Source organism: Channa argus, chromosome 1, assembly GCF_033026475.1.
Source record: "Channa argus isolate prfri chromosome 1, Channa argus male v1.0, whole genome shotgun sequence".
Lineage (NCBI taxonomy): Eukaryota > Metazoa > Chordata > Actinopteri > Anabantiformes > Channidae > Channa > Channa argus.
In genome coordinates this window covers 8,293,704-8,311,150 of record NC_090197.1, presented here as the reverse complement: position 1 = coordinate 8,311,150, position 17,447 = coordinate 8,293,704, and the positions used below count along the sequence as shown (strand labels likewise).

The 17,447-nt window shown below is 38.1% G+C and overlaps 1 protein-coding gene across 1 annotated transcript; it reads right to left on the bottom strand.

Moving 5' to 3' along the window:
- Positions 1–1,599: 1,599 nt before the first annotated feature.
- LOC137102576 (CD209 antigen-like) lies at positions 1,600–15,853 on the bottom strand. The gene is made up of 15 exons (XM_067482233.1): positions 15,626–15,853; positions 15,433–15,511; positions 13,474–13,578; positions 12,572–12,691; positions 12,288–12,359; positions 11,864–12,015; positions 11,629–11,754; positions 8,841–8,899; positions 4,953–5,023; positions 4,650–4,727; positions 3,275–3,388; positions 2,919–3,038; positions 2,164–2,315; positions 1,938–2,062; positions 1,600–1,847 (listed from the first exon to the last, which is right to left on the bottom strand). Exons 2-15 carry the CDS (start codon positions 15,467–15,469, stop codon positions 1,643–1,645), a joined length of 1,536 nt encoding a protein of 511 aa, XP_067338334.1. The 5' UTR covers positions 15,470–15,511; positions 15,626–15,853; the 3' UTR covers positions 1,600–1,642.
- Between the last annotated feature and the right edge of the window lie 1,594 nt (positions 15,854–17,447).

Sequence of the window (17,447 nt, the reverse complement as noted above, 5' to 3'; positions counted from 1 at the left end):
GTAACAACCGAGTCTGACCTGGTTAGACAATTTCAAGATTTAAGCAACACATCTTCAACATCAGATGGCAATACACAGCCTACAGAAAAATCAGGGAGACCCTAAAACCACATGAGTGAAATACAGCCAGGAAATTCAAGCAGTCCACTTTGGAGGATCCCACCAACAGACAACTCTCCATACAGGGTCACTTTACACTGCTGAAGACCAGTCACCTCTGGCCTTCTGCTCCATTTCCCCAATTCGACGACATGACCCTACAGCAGGCCGTTCTAAGTGTTTGGTTATATCAATGTGATTGAGAATTTAATTTGTGTATTTATTTTTTTAAGTTGATTAAATGTTTCATCGCCATATTTTGTCATTGCTTTTTGTGTTCTGCTTTATGTGTCCACCCCGTCGTGTGCTTGTCCACCCTGTCATCTTGGTATTTTCAAATAACATTTAAAATAATAATTCAAACATACCTATATAATCCAGTGTGTTCAATAGCTAGGTGGGGGGGCAATAACATGTAAACAAAAAATTGTGTCCAAATATAATTTTTTTCTCCAAATAAGAAAAAAATACATGTGCAAATTATATGAGTTTCTTTAAAAACACATGTTTTACGTAAAATCTTTTATGTATTTATAATTTAAAAGCAAACAAATAACCCTGGACATTATACCTTTCAGAAAGTATCATTTACTGCTTAATATTGCAATGAAAATGTATTTAACAGTAATATATACAGTATGTCCATGACAGGGTGGACATATCCTATGTTTTATGCTCTGAAAAATGACCCATAATTATCTAAAAAAATGCTCAGATAATATATTTCTTATATACTTGAGTGTCTACTATTTATGACATGACAGAAAGTGAATGGTAAATTAAAATCAAAATATGTGAGTATTGTGAGGGTTGAAAGACACTTTCTGATGATATTGACTCTCAAATGTTTTCAGGAAACATTTTCATAGTGAAATTGCTGATAACTAGATAGTATATAAACAAACATAGTTTATTAATAACTATTAAAACAGTGGGCATTAACTCCAGTCCTCTAGAGCCCCTGTCCTGCTGGTTTTCCAACCATCCCTGTCCCACCAGCTTCTCACTGACGTCTCAGAAAACATATTTGGGCTGTAAATCTGTGAGAAAGTGAGAAATGTTCGGAGAAATGTTCCCCTGTACATTCAGACTCTGCACAAACATCAGACACAAAATGATTCAAAGCAAAGTATTTTTATTTGTGACTGTGGATCTTTAAATGTTTGCAACATCTCACCTTCAAATATTACATCACAGTGATGATGTTCATTTATTAAGAATTCACTGAAAAGAGTTTTGCTCCAAAAGAAGAAATAGTCCTATTTGTTTATTTATTTATTTTTGCTGATCTCCCAGATGTGAAAAAACCTTGTGCTTTATCATATTCAAAGTAATACTACGTGAATAAAACTGTACAAGCCCTGTAAAATTGTTATTGTGTTTTTAGAAGAAAATCCTGTTTATTTAAAAAATGTTTGGATCTTTAAATGTTTGCAACATCTCACATTGTTTGTGACATTAGTTTTCTACAAACAGCATTGCTCCATGTTCTGCATCCTGTACTGAGATTGTTAATGGAGCTGATGACTAAAGCTTCACTGTATTACAAACTACAATTACAAACATAACGTCCAGTTTGTGCTGCTTTCTCACATATACTTTTGTGAGGGTTGTTGCAGGACTGATCAAACCAACACTTCAGGTCATCAGCTCCTCCTTTCTCCCCCATCCTCACACAGTCCTCTCCATCAGGATCTCCATTGTTTCTTTTCCAGTTGTCTGGCTCGTTCCTGCTCCAAAAAGTCAAACTAAAAGATGTGAAACCCAAAGATCAGGGTCAGTAAAACTGGTGAAACTGCGGTTAAAAATAAACAAACAGGTTTTTACATCAGTTAAACCTTGTGTCCAGTTCTGATCCGTCCACCCACAACCATCTGCCTTCTTCCCGTGAGTCTGTCAGTCCAATCCAGAACTTGTCCTCAGCTTCATTCATTTTGTTTCTCAAACGTTCCTCCAGGAATGACTGAACAATCAGAGGTGGTGAAAATGACTCTTCTGTGCTGAGATAATAAAACTTATGTGATCAAATATGTGAGAACATGAAGCTGCTGCAGTGTTTTATACCTGCTCCTCTCTGCTGTCGATCTTAACCAGATCTCCTCCACGACGGACACATTCTTCTCTGCTCTGGTTCCAGGATGAAGGTTTGTTGGAGAAATAATAACACTTTCCTCCATGTAGCTCCCAGCCTTCTTCACACTTCTGACATGGTTCATCTGTAAAAGTTTACAGCAAAGACATCAGTCAGGTGACAGAATCACTCTTTATGTTTGATTCACATAGAGAGAGAGTTTGAGTTTTAACTGAGACAATCAGAGAAAGTGAAGTTTTCTCTTTTACAGATGCAGTTTTACTATCTCACAACTCCAGTTACTGCAGTATACAGTATACTGACTGACTCACTGTGTCTGTTATTTATCACTGTTTATTAATCATCTGTAAAAGTGAAAAAGACAAATCCATAACTTACTAGTATTAACTTCAGTAGGTTCTGGGCACATAGGCTGCAGCCTGGTGCATTGTTTTATTTCAGAGAGAAATTCTGTTATGAAGAAAGACTAAAATATTTTACTTTAATCAGTCATTATCAGAATTATCACTTTTTAATGAATAAAAGAAACAATTGTTTTTTTTAATTAGCAGAAAAAACAATTCAACAACAATCATGACTTTTTTATGAACAGAAAAAAACAATTGTTTGCACATTTTTCAAATGATCAGAAAACAAACAAAGGTTAAAAAAAATGCATTAATGTTGGTCATTTGTTGGAAATAAAGATGAAAGACTGTAGTACAGAGTCAAACCCTGACAGTCTTACCTGTGAGATTTTTCTTCATGGCTTCGTTTTCAGTTTTCAATGTTTGAAGAGTTTTCATCATTGTTTCATTCTCATTTTTCATTGTTTGAAGAGTTTTCTTGGTTTGGAAATGATCAAAACCTGATTAACAACAAAGAAACCACATAGATCACAGCACCTTTTATCAGACCCCCCAAGTATCTTTACTGCAAAGTAAAGTACACAAGTGGACTGACACTTCCAAAATGTCTCGAAGTGACAGTGTATGAACTGAACTAGGTTTCATTCCAGAACAACACAAATAAGAACAAAAATTACTTCGGTTTTGTTTGCTAAATGTCACTCAATGTCAATTCATATGTATTGACACAACTCACAGACAACGCAGAGACCAATGACAGCAGCTGTGAGGAGAACACTGAGGACCAGCAGGGGCACTCTGTCTGATGTGACCTTTGACCTTTTGTTTGACTCCACTTGTTGGGAAGTTGCTGAAAAGGTCAAAAAGACAGAAATGGTAAAGATTTAATAATGTGTCCTCCCCTTGTGTTTTGACACTAAACATGTCCCTGCTGCACATGTTGCCTCCTCTTGTTATTGTAGCAGCCATCTTTACCATCTGTTTTACTTTAGAAGTTAAATTAAAATTAAACATCTTTTAAAAACTGAATCCTGCTGGCATTTTTCTGTGTTTGTTCTTGTTTTATGTCTTTTTTATTCTATTTATTATTATGGAAATTGTTGTGCAGTACGGATGCAGTTTATTTCCCCTGTAGACTAAATAGTGAATATGGGGACAAATATACAATGAAGTTCATCTAGTACATTTGACCTTTTCCCCAATTTGATTTTATTGTTGCTACTAGCTAAATTACACTTCAGAATTTAAAAGTGTTTGTAAATTTAAGAAATAAATTAATAGAAATTGTGTTTTTGAAGTTCTTCTCTCTTTGAGTATGAACATGAGTGAAACAGTGTATTTCTGCAAAAACATGACACCTGGAATTAATCCACAATATATTTTTATGGTCATTTCATCAACATTATCAAGTTCATATGTGTTTACTTTTTATTACCAAAAATAAAAAATAATTAAAAAACGTTTTATTACTGAGTTATTTATGAGTAACATAATAATAATAATAATAATAATAATAATAATAATGCCCAATTAGGTTAAATTTGTACTTTTGAAGCTAAAGCACAGTTTAGAGCATGTAATTAGTCCTTTAACTTGCTACAGTGGCAGGACACAGTTTGTTTTACCAACAGAGCAACAGAAGCTGTTTCTATTGTCAGTTTATTTATTTATTTATACATAATCCGTTTTTAGCTCGAAGGTGAAACCAAACAGGTTTAAAAGTTTGTGTAGCAGTTGATTAAATGTATATGTACCATAAGTTCTCTTCATGGTCACTTCCTCATTTGTTTTCCTCAGCACTAACTTCTTCTCTTCACTTCACTTCACACTAAACTTGACAGCTGACTGGTTCTTTCATTATTTCCATGAAAACATTTGTTAAAAACAGAGAATATTGACAGAGATAGAAGGAGAATGTTTGTTTACATTAGTTTTACATTGTTCAGGTGAGAAATACTGAACTCAGCCTTGCAGTATATAGTAAACTGTATTATAGTATTAGGATGTAATATTTCCAGCAACGGCAGGAAATATTTACTATTGTAACAAAGTGCTGTGATCTTGTTACTTTATCTCACGATGACTGTTTATTAATACAGTGTATTACCCACCAGGCTGCTCTGCAGGTGGCTGAGTTTTCAAAATCTTGATTTCAGAGTAAGTGGTTTCCTCCGATGAAGAAGTGGCCTCTGCAACACAAAAGCAAACAGCTTTTAAATGCATTGCAGATGTTTCAGATTTGCTAAAACTCTGTCAAACAACTGAAGCATCTCTTTAAGTTACTTTTATGTGTGTTTTATGTTACCATGAACATAAGACTAGTTGTTATCTCTATAAATACCTTTTTTCATTCACTTTGTATCTTTATTTTCTTTCTATAAATTATTAAGATACATAAGGAATTTAACACTCACCTTTGCCATTTCCCCTCGCTCTCGTGAACCTGACATCAGAATATAAAACCTCAGCTTCAGACATTTTCCCGCTGTGTGACAATCAGTGTGGTTTATGAAGATCTGAAACATGTTTCACAGAGTTAAAATACATCTTTATTCTGAGGAAGGAAGAAAACATGAGCCTTGTTCCTAATAATGTCTCCTTTTTTCTTACTCACCAAGGTCTCTGAATAAATGCTAGTTGAGGGTTGGGTTTGCAGTTTTTCTTCTCTATATTTAAACAAAAAAACTCCCTCCTCCTCCGCTGATCCAGAGACTAACAGTCTGCAGAGGAAGCTTTTGGTAAAAGAAAAACTAAAATGAGACTAAAATGAGCAGTAGTCAAATTCTACTGTGGGTCAGCAGAGCAGAGACACAGTCCCCTCCCCCATCTACACCTTTAGGGTCAAAAGGATCAGGGTATGATTATATCTCCTCCCCTATACCATAAAGTATAGAACCACCCACCACCACCTCCACAGCTTCAACCTTCACTGTTTTCAGACTCATAGTTTTTGGCACAGACAAAAACACTGTGTAGATATCGATTTGCTCACTATTATTTATTTATTATAATATCAACAAGCTTCTATTTACTACACTTGAACTTTCATCATGTCAGTATGAACACAGCCCATGTCCCCATACAGAATGTAACTATTCTTCATCTTCTTCTTACTATTATTATTATTACTGTTACTGTATTGGGACTATACCACATTGACCAAGTCGCCCCAAAGCAAAATTACCTCGTTTGGTTTCGTCTTTTTGCTACAACTTCTTACTCAATAGTCTGCTGACAGTTCTGCCTTTTGTTGTCATTTCCTTGTTGGATTTTAAATTATGTGTGGTTTCAGTTAGTTAATTTCATTTTGGCTAAAGGTCAGTGTTTAACCGGAAGCTTTGTCTCACAGTTTGTGTTCATCTTCCTGTTGATCTTATTTGTGGAGCAGTCGATGAGAAAATGTCGTCTGCCACATAAAACATTTCACACGTTTCAATCACACTCAAATAGATCACACAACAAATTTATGAAGAAAATGGTTTAAACAGCCGAATGAGCATCATAATTAGGACTCAAGTTTAATTTTCCTTCACTGCTCTTTCCACAATGTTTAATAAAGTTTTTCTCTTTAAATAAAACAAAATGATTCAAAAGCATGGTGCTATGAGAAGAAATGTTTCTGTTTTATGAGACACACGTGCTGGATCAGACAGATTGAAATTTTATTTTAATAATTTAAGTGCAGAGGAAGTTTTGTCTTCTTAAATACTGGCAGTCAGGCTGCAGACTGTGGTGGCTTATTCCACAGTGATGGACCACTGAGCTTGAAGAGGTTTGCTCAGGATCTTTTACTGTGTGGTGTAGGGACCACCAGAGGTTCTGATGTTGTAGAAGTCAAATCTGCTGAGGTTCCAGTCCATCTTGGCTTTCTGTTCCTCAGCTGGCACCGGTCAACACACCTATTTCACATCATCCATTTATTCTTGTTTTATAAGGACTTCAGTCCCTATTGTTTGTTGCTAGTGTGTGTCTCCATGTGTCCTGTTTCCCGACCAACAGCTTTAAAAACCTTCCTAGTGCGTTAGTCAGTCTTGAAGTTTATTTTGTTAGTTATCATAGTGAGTGAGTCTCGGTTTTGTTAGTTCCTCCTACTTTCTGTAATTAGCCTTTTCTGTTTGTTTTATTTCCTTTTCCTGCCTGCTGTGAGTTCATTTTATATTCTTTGTTAATAAATCTTCTTCTGCACTTCCGGTCTCCTGTTGGCTCTTGCACTTGAATCCCCGTGTGTGTTGGAGTCTCACAGTAAACACTAGCAAACCATGGATTCAGCAGAGTCAGGACGAGTACAGGGAGCATGACGGCCCCAGGAGGCTCAACTGAGCCCAACACAGCAGGAGTAGAGGAAAATTCTGGTAAGTTAGATTCGTTGTGCGGGGGTTTTGAGCAGGCGCGTCTAGTTTTGTTGCTTCCTCCGAGTGTAGGATGGCACCACCTGAACGCTTTTGTCGAGATGCCAGTAAATGCCGCCCGTTTGCTTCTTGGAGCCGCAGCCCCTTACACCCCCCACGGAGCGCAGCAGGGTGACATATATACTATCTCCCTACTCTCGGGGAAAGCGCGCGCTTGGGGGACGCGGAATGGGAGAACAGGTCCGCGTGTTGTCAGTCTTTTGAGGCATTTGGTAACGAACTAACCTTCGTGTTCAACCCATCGGCGCCTCCCAGAGTAGCAGCGTCCAGGAACGTCAGAGGGAGCGTGACTCGGAGGGACGACCGAGTAAGTGTCGTCAGGTTACGGATCCACCTTCCGCTCGCTGCACACTATTTATTCCTCAGCCATTCGAGCGAGTCAAACCCCCTCTCGAGGAACCCATGCAGGTGGGGAGGTCGAGGCTGCCTGCTAGCGAACGACAACGACGGCTAATCAACGGGTTGTGTCTTTGTTGTGGGGAGTCTGGACACAGAGCTCATCAGTGCCCGTTAATCGGCCAGACCAGCCGTTCCTCTCAGCTAAACTCCCCACAAAGACCTGCTGTTCCAGCCCTCATCACTGCTCCCCTGGCATCCAAGGAGTGTGCTGCCTTTATGGACTCTGGCTCTGATGCCAACTTCATCGATGGAAGTTTCTGCCTGACTTAAGATAAAAGCTTCAGATAATCGTGTAAATCACCACATTCAGTTTATTACTAAACCTGTGAAAATACCATCACTAACTGAGTTCACTATTTGTGTACAATTGCCCAAATACACTGCTGTTGCTAGGTTCTCCTTGGTTATTCATTCACAACCCACAAATTAGTTGGCTGAGTCTTGTCTCAGTAATGTTAGCCGTAAACATGATGAACCCATTGACCTGTCTAGTATCCCCACTGACTATCATGATTTAGCCAAAGTTTTTAGCAAGACTCCTACTAAATCCTTCCTTCCACATAGACCTTACGATTGCACCATTAAATAGTTGCCTGGTACTAGGCCTCCCCAGGGTCTGGTTCTCCCAGCCTGAGAAAGAAGATATGCAAGAGTATATTGACAGTTCACTCAAGGTAGGAAGTATTCATCCTTCTTCCTCGCCTCCTCTTCCTCGGTTCTTAGGCTTTGCAAACTTTTACCAATGATTCATCAGGGGTTACGGTAATGTAGTAGCCCCTTTGCATGCACTCACCTCCACCAAGACCTCCTTTGTTTGGGGAGGAGGGGAAGATAGAGAGCATTCAACCACCTCAAGACATTATTCACCACCGCTCCTATCCTCTCACTCCCGCACACAAAGAGGCAATTCATCGTGGAGGTCGATGCCTGTGGCATTGGGGTGGGAGCGGTGTTGTCCCAACAATCGGGAGCAGACAACAAGGTGCATCCCTATGTCTGCTTCTCTGATGCTTGGAGGCTGAGAAGAACTACGACATTGGAAACTGAGAGGTCCTCACTCTCAAACTGGCTTGAAGAATGGAGGCACTGGCTAGTTCATGCCTGGACTGACCTGGACTTTATTTCATTTGCCTGTCTGCTGTAAGTTCATTTAATTGTCTTTGTTAATAAATCTTCTTCTGCAATTCCTGTCTCGTGCTGGTTCTTGCACTTGAATTCCTGTGTGTGTGTGTGTGTGTGTGTGTGTGTGTGTGTGTGTATTGGCATCTCACAGTCTTGGGGGGGATTGAATTAAAGATGTTCCCCTCTCATCCAAACGGACATCAAGTGGAAAGGACAATGGGAGCCTTGTGTCTCCTGCACGACAATAGGAAAATCTGAGTAAGTGGACTATGGAAGGCAGGGATGACCTGCAGCACACAGGTGGAGAAGCTGTGAGGGTTAGAAATGTGCCCCTGTCAAGAAACCTTGAAGATTCATCCAGATGGGTGAGACCTGAGCCAGGCCAGAGCTGCACCAGTGATGCCAAAGTCAGAGAGTGTGGACAGGAGGATCTGGTAGTTCACATGGATTAAAAGGAAGAAGCTAGTTCCAGTAGTTGGCAACTAGAGCCTGTTTAAATGTGGGGGGAAGGTGTCTGCTGTGAGAGATGTCTTAAGCATTTGTGTCATGGCTTGGATTTAATTTTAATTATTTTTGATTAAAAATCATTTGTTAAAATCTAAATTTTATTGACAGTCTAATCAAATGAGCAGAACAGAAAACAAAACGGTGAAAAATAGATTAATATTGATCATCTGTTGGAAATGAGGATTAAAACAAATACAAATTAACTCAACCTGGTTACCTGGTAAAGTTGTGAGACAGTTTCAAACTCTGATACTTAGCTGTGAGATTTTTCTTCATGGTTTTGTTTTCATTTTAGTTTGGAAATGATCAAAACATGATTAACAACAAGGAAACCACATAAATCACAGCACCTTTTTTATCAGATCCCCCAACTATCTTTACTGCAAAGTAAAGTACACAAGTGGACTGACACTTCCAAAATGTCAGGAATCAAATAAAAAGTTAATAAAATAGATTAATATTGATCATCTGTTGGAAATGATTTTTAAAAAAAAAATACAAATTAAGTCTTTAGTTCACCTGGTAAAGTTGTCAATTCAAAAATATTGTTTTTCTGTTTATGAAGAAAATCGTGAAATCGTGAGCATCATATTCAGAACTCACCTTTCTTCTTCTTGTGTTTTTAGGAGTTTTATTGTAAATTAACAGTACTGTGAAGCACAAACCAACATGTCACTTTAACAAGTGACGATCAGTGTCACAGATCCGACAGTTATCTGTAGAAAAAAGTCCCAGTCAAAAATAGAAACAAGGCTCTACTTCCCCAAACACAGGTTTTTGCGGTGTTTGAATTGAACGAGTTTTAATTCACAGTTTCTAGTCTGTAACAACAAGGTTACTGCTGACATTTATTAGAGAGGATTTTTGTTTAGGTTGGAACAAAACTCGGGCAGCAGAGTTGTAGCTGCCACCTCACAGCTAGAAGGTTGCTGATTTCCTCCCCGGCTGAACGTGGCCTTTCAGTGTTGAGTTTGTATGTTTGCATGCTTGTGTTGGTTTCCTCCCAAAGACGTGTGTTTTAGGTTAATGGGTGACTCTAAAAGTGGGAATGGTTGTCTGTCTCTGTATGTCTCACTGTGAGATAGACTGGAGAACTGTCCATGCTGCACCCATCCTCTCGCCCTATGACAGCTTGGGACAGGCTCCAGCCCCCCATGACAGTTAAAGATCATTTTTTGTAACAGTTACAGATAATGGACGGACAAAACTCTATTGTCATACAGCCTTTGTAAAGCAGATGTAGATGTGCTGCCACCTTGTGTTCTTTAGCTGTTTTTACTGGCCCTAACTGTTTTTCCTTTTTGATCATGAGGGGAAGTTCACAAGCAAAGGTGCAAGTACTTGGTAAAAAGAACTACTAAGTTGAAGTACTAGGTACATGCTGTAAATGTACTTGTGTCATTTTGATTTCTAACCAGACCTGCAGCCCCATCTGTTCACCGTGAGCTTTAGGAGACAGGATTTGCGTACTCACAATAGTATAAATACTCACACTAATACACACAACATGATACACAGTGGTTACATTTTAATCAATTTATGTCTAAATTGTTTTATTGTATTTATGAACTGTAGCACCAGTTGTATTAAAAGGTAAATATCACTGTAAGGTGCCTTTTGGTGTCCTGAACATGAGTAAGTCATTTGCCATGATAACATACAAATGACTATGAAGGGTGTGTTGTATTAGAGTAAGTTTATTTTTTATTCATAACAGAAGCATTACTTGGCTCTTTAGATACATTTTCAAGATATTTTTTTGTTTTGTATAAGAGGATGTATGTTATTTTGCTATGTACCAGGCATTGCTCATTAAATCTGAATGAGAATAAGATAGTCCAGTCATAAAAAAAAAAGTTCCTATTAATATTTTGTTAAATAAGATATTACTCACATTGAGTGTATTGATCATTTTATAATAAAAACAATATTTCTACTTAATAAAAAAGAAGAGTTTGTCCATGTCCCTTGAATGGTTGTCCACCCTGTCGTATTGCAGAATCTGCCCCTTTAAGAAAAGGCCATTAGTGACATCAGGACAACAGATTTTTTTTATCTCTTCAGTGGCGGGAATTTCAACTGCTGAGGTGAATAAGCTGCTGACTTTCCAACTGACAAATTTTATTCATATGAGTTTGCTTACTTGTTTTGCCAAAGCTTAACATGTCCACCCTGTCGGTATAAAATATACTAGCAGTGAGTAAAAAACAATATTTTCAAAATATGTGAGTTTAAATATACCAAATTTTCTTCAACAACCAGACTAACTATTTAACTAGTCACAGTTTGTTGTTAAGTAATATGCTAATTGAAAAATATCCAAAATGTCCACCCTGTCGGCCCCTTAGACTCTATAGGCTGGACATACATATGACAGGGTGGACATAGCATTCATTTGAAGTTAATATTGTAATCTATAGAAATGTTATATTACATTTTATAGAAAACATCTGCTGTAGATAATATTTTGTAATTTAAAAAACATAAAATCATTGCTGTTCTCAGCAATGATTTTATCTCATCAGGATTTTCCCCATTGGTTCCTTTCCAGTTGTCTGGCTCGTTCCTGCTCCAAAAAGTCAAACTAAAAGATGTGAAACACAAAGATCAGGGTCATTAAAACTGGTAAAACTGGTTTTTACAACAGTTAAACCTTGTGTCCAGTTCTGATCCGTCTGCCCACAACCACAACCACAACTTCCTGTGAGTCTGTCAGTCCGATCCAGAACTTGTCCTCAGATTCATTCATTTTGTTTCTCAAACGTTCCACCAGGAATGACTGAACAATCAGAGGTGGTGAAAATGACTCTGTGACTTTTCTGTGCTGAGATAATAAAACTTATGTGATCAAATATGTGAGAACATGAAGCTGCTGCAGTGTTTTATACCTGCTCCTCTCTGCTGTCGATCTTAACCAGATCTCCTCCATGATGGACACATTCTTCTATTCTCTGTTTCCAGGATGAAGGTTTGTTGGAGAAATAATAACACTTTCCTCCATGTAGCTCCCAGCCTTCTTCACACTTCTGACATGGTTCAGCTGTAAAAGTTTACAGCAAAGACATCAGTCAGGTGACACAATCACTCTTTATGTTTGATTCACATAGAGAGAGAGTTTGAGTTTTAACTGAGACAATCAGAGAAAGTGAAGTTTTCTCTTTTACAGATGCAGTTTTACTATCTCACAACTCCAGTTACTGCAGTATACAGTCTGAACTAGTACAACATAAATACATCACTGACTGACTCACTGTGTCTGTTATTTATCACTGTTTATTAATCATCCGTGAAAAAGACAAATCCACAACTTACTAGTTTTAACTTCAGTAGGTTCTGGGCACATAGGCTGCAGCCTGGTGCCTTGATTTATTTCAGAGAGACATTCTGTTATGAAAGAAGATAAATGACTGATTAAAATAAAATATTTTTATCAGAATCATCACTTTTTTTATGAACAGAAAAAAACAATTGTTTGCACATTTTTTCAAATGAGCAGACCAGAAAACCAACAAAGGATAAAAAAAAATGCATTAATGTTGGTCATTTGTTGGAAATAAAGATGAAAGATGTACAGATTCAAACCCTGACAGACTGACCTGTGAGATTTTTCTTCATGGCTTCGTTTTCATTTTTCAATGTTTGAAGAGTTTTCATCATTGTTTCATTGTTTTCTTTCAGTGTTTGAAGAATTTTCTTGTTGTGGAAGTGATCAAAAGCTGAAAATCAGTAAATGTTAGTTCTTTGTAATATACAGTGATGACAATTTGTGATTTACTGTAGAAGAAACACCTTCAAATATTATATCACAATGTTGTTGTTGTAAATGGTAAATGGTCTGTACTTATATAGTGCTTTTCTACCTACTGGCACTCAAAGCGCTTTACACTGCTTCTTATTCACCCATTCACACTCACACACCAATGGGGGAGCTGCTATGCAGCTGGCCAACACTCACCGGGAGCAACTAAGTTGGGGTTCAGTGTCTTGCTCAAGGACACTTTGACATGTGACCAGAGTAGCCGGGGATTGAACCAACAACTGCGAGATTGGTGGACAACCGCTCTACCTTCCTGCACCATAGTCCTTTCTGCTTATCCTGTGAGTCCAGTGTTGCCACAGCGGATCATTGTCCACATGTTGATTTGGCACAATTTTTACACTGGATGCTCTTCCTGACACAACCCTCCCCAATTTCTACGGGCTTGGACCAGCACTGCACAGCTGGGGAGGGGAATGGGCTGTTAGGAGTTCAGTGTCTTGCCCAGAGACACTTTGACATATAGCCAGGGACGGGGATCAAACCCCTGACCCTGTAGTCTGTGGACCACTGCCTTTACCAACTGAGATACAGCTGCCCCAAATATTACATCATAATGATGATGTTTATTTAATAAGAATTCACTGAAAAGAGTTTTTGTTCCAAAAGAGCAAATGTGTTTATTACTTACTGCTGCTTTATCATTTTTAAAGTAAAACTACATGAATAAAACAAACTCACAGAGACGGTAAATAACAATGGCAGCAGCTGCCAGGAGACCACTGAGAACCAGCAGGGCCACTCTCTCTGATGTGACCTTTGACCTTCTGTTCGCAGCAGCTTCACCTGTTGAACATTTAGAGGAGACACATGTGAGAACACAGACGAGTTCAGAGGGTGGACAGAGTAACATCAGCAGCTCTTCTATAAAATGCAGCCGTCATCAGAAATGATAACAACCTTCTGATTTTACCTCATCAAACACTGTCCAGTGAAAAATGTTCAACCCTAAATCTGTTTTTTCTGGAAGGGTTCAGTTTGTTGCTGCTGATTGTTTCAAATCAAGTTCTGAGGTTGAACATTGGAGACACTTCTTTTTATTGTATTAATAATATTGATTTTCCACCTCAGCACTGAAACACACATTTTTATTCAAAAGATTTTGCTAATAACACAAACAGACAATTGGACAATTTATCCTGTAGCTCTTTTGGCTGTTAGTCTCCATGACCATCACCACTGTGACTAATATTCATTAATTCATTTCAGATTCCCTGTGGTGGCCTACAAAGACCAACTGATGAAAACTGTTACTGTCCAAACACATATGAAAACACCTTGTCCGGTTTCTTCTGCTGTTTGACTGTGATGATATTAATAGTTTATATGAGCACATCTTTAGACGCCCTATCACGCTGCTTTTTGTGTGTTTGATAGTCAGACATGGACTGGTCATCTGGCTGCTCCAGGTTCAGTGAGCTGCTGCCGCCTCTAATGAACCAGTCACATCGTGCTTTGACCAGCTCCCTTCTCCTTCTCCAAGTCTCACTCACACACACACACACACACACACACACACAAAGCTTTGCAGCTGGAGACAAACGTGTTTTCTAACATTACTTGTGCAGTAGCCACCTTCCAATCTGCATTAGTTTAACAAAACATGAACAGCAGAGTGATGAGGGAGAAAGACAGGGACAGAATCTTCTGTTGGAGACGGAGACAAAAGGACACAGCAGCAGTTGAACAGGCAGCAGTAAAGAGAAGCAACAGGATCAATAAACAGCAGCTGTTGACTCTATTTGCTCAGAGAAAAACACTTTAACTGGTACAAGAATTAAACAACCTTTTGATGTTTGATGTACAGAACATTACTGAGTTAGTGTAAGTGCTGAATTGTAGGTATAGTACAGTGGTAGAAGAACTAATACTAATAAAACTGTGAAAATACTCCATTACAACAACAAGTCCCACACTTGTAGGTTTAATCAGGAAAATGTACATAAAGTATTAAAAGTACTGAAAATATCCACTGTGACTTTTATACTATTTAATATCGTGGTCGTAGTTTTACTCATGCAGAAAGTATCAGCAGCACTTTACTGTTGTAGCTGAGGTGAATTTTAACAATCTTGTGCAGGACAGTGGGTGAATAGTTTACTTTTATTAAGGATTAATGTACTGATCATTTTCTCTTTTGATCGTCCAGTTTCTAAAACATTCACACCTTCAAGGTTTGTTCTAAAGATTAAAAATAGCAAAGGAAAATAATTATTAGATACTTGATTTTTATCAGAAAGCATCATATCGTCACGTTCAGCTTCATACAATTGAGGTAATCTAGTGGAAAGAAACCTTAACTATAAGAAGTAAGTAGCAAGTAAAGCTGGTCAAACATAGCTGGTGAACGGTCGACTGTGAGGAGCCCGTCAGTCCAAAAGTCCAGGACTGATCTTTAATCCCAGTGATAATTACAGTTCTGATCATATATTAACTATGATATTTGAACAAAACCAACAGTGTCAGTCGACCTCACACATCAGAACCATCATCCTTTACAAAGACTGACAATAAAAATCAGGTTAATTGACTCACTGATCCTCAGTCAGCTGCTTTTCTCTGTCACTTCATTAATGTGGATTCTGACTTAAATTCACTCGATGCTTGTTTCTCTCCCAGTTCTTCTTCACACTGACTTACCGTCAGATTCCTGCTTGTTGCCTTCTCTGTAGCTCATTGTGCTCAGTCTTCAGGATCCTGCCTTCAGTGGAAACTTTCTCTGCAACAAAAAAACTCCATTTAACAACATTTAACAAATATCTGACAGACTGGGGACCTGTCCAGTGTGTCCTCCTGGACAGCTGAAATTATGAGCATCATATTCAGAACTCACCTTTCTTCTTCTTCTCCCGTCTTTTTATTTTAAATTAACAGTCATGTGAAGCACATATCAACACTTCACTTTAACAAAAAGTGAGCATCAGTGTCACAGACCTGACAGTTTACTGTAGAAAAAGTACTGATGATAATCTACTTCCCCAAACACGAGTTGCTCAAGTGTTTGAATTAAACAAGTTTTAACAGTTTATGTTCTGCAAAAACAAGGTTTATTATGACATTTATTATGTGCTGCCACTTTTTTCTTTTTTATGGTTGTCTTGACCGTAACACTTCTGCTTTTTTACTCATGAGGGGAAAAACACAAAGTTTGTAAAAAAACTACTTCATCACTAGTAGATGTAACCATTTCAGTTGTTTACCTACTAAGTACATGCTTAAAAATGTACTTAAAGTACAAAAGTATAAAAACTCCACAAATTAACTTCAAACTTCACAATGATGATGTTTATTTAATAAGAAAAAAGTTTTTGCTCAAAAAGAGTAAATAGTCACATTTGCTTATTACTTACTATTGCTTATCATTTTCAAAGTAAAACTACATGAACAAAACTGTACAAACTCACAGAGACGGTAAATAACAATGGCAGCAGCTGCCAGGAGACCACTGAGAACCAGCAGGTCCACTCTCTCTGATGTGACCTTTGACCTTCTGTTTGCAGCAGCTTCACCTGTTGAACATTTAGAGGAGACACATGTGAGAACACAGAAGAGTTCAGAGGGTGGACACAGTAACATCAGCAGCTCTTCTATAAAATGCAGCCGTCATCAGAAATGATAACAACCTTCTGATTTTACCTCATCAAACACTGTCCAGTGAAAAAAGTTCAACCCTAAATCTGTTTTCTCTGGAAGGGTTCAGTTTGTTTCTGCTGATTGTTTCAAATCAAGTTCTGAGGTTTAACATTGGAGACACTTCTTTTTACTCATTGTATTAAAAATACTGATTTTCCACCTCAGCACTGAAACACACATTTTTATTCAAAAGATTTTGCTAATAGCACAAACACACAATTGGACAATTTATCCTGTAGCTTTTTCAGCTGTTAGTCTCCATGACCATCACCACTGTGACTAATATTCATTAATTCATTTCAGATTCCCTGTGGTTTATTGAGACATTTATTATGTGCTGCCACTTTTTGTTTTTTATGTTTGTCTTGACCGTAACACTTCTGCTTTTTTACTCATGAGGGGAAAAACACAATGTCTGAAAAAAACTACTTCATCACTAGTAGATGTAACCATTTAAGTTGTTTACCTACTAAGTACATGCTTAAAAATGTAGTTAAAGTACAAAAGTGTAAGTACTCCACAAAGTAACTTCAAACACTATGGATGATGTTGATACCATGTATGTGAACATCTAGTCCAGATTTTTCCACATGTGTCTCATAAAGTTTCTGCTGAATCATAAGCTTGTTCTCAGTCCCATCTGTAGCAGTGGACACAGGTCCACCTTAAAGGCCAGTCTACCTTAAATCCTGATGAAGCTTCAGATGAGGCTTGTTAGGCTTCCCCCCTCCCTACAGGTCAGCCAGTCCCACATGGGACAGGTTTCTCTTCAGCTCCTTGCTCCCAGTGTGTATGTGGATCAGACAGGTTAGACAAACGGTGGATTTGTGTGTTTAAGGTAAAACCTGTTAGCAGCCATCTGTTCTAGTCTGTTTGGGTGAAGTTGTGCTGTGGTGTGTTCTCTGATTCTTGATCACGGCCACATTTATTTATTTCCCATCCTGACCTCAGTCCACCACAACATTCAGACCACCAGGTGGTTATAGTTCTGACTGATCAGTGAATATCTCAAACCTACACAG

Excerpts from the sequence above, each read along its gene's own strand:
- LOC137102576 (XM_067482233.1), bottom strand. The coding sequence starts at position 15,469 with ATGAGCTACAGAGAAGGCAACAAGCAGGAATCTGACG. Across the intron at positions 13,579-15,432 it reads CAACAAGCAGGAATCTGACG|GTGAAGCTGCTGCGAACAGA; the intron begins GTAAGTCAGTGT and ends AATGTTCAACAG. Across the intron at positions 4,728-4,952 it reads AGCGAGGGGAAATGGCAAAG|AGGCCACTTCTTCATCGGAG; the intron begins GTGAGTGTTAAA and ends TTTGTGTTGCAG.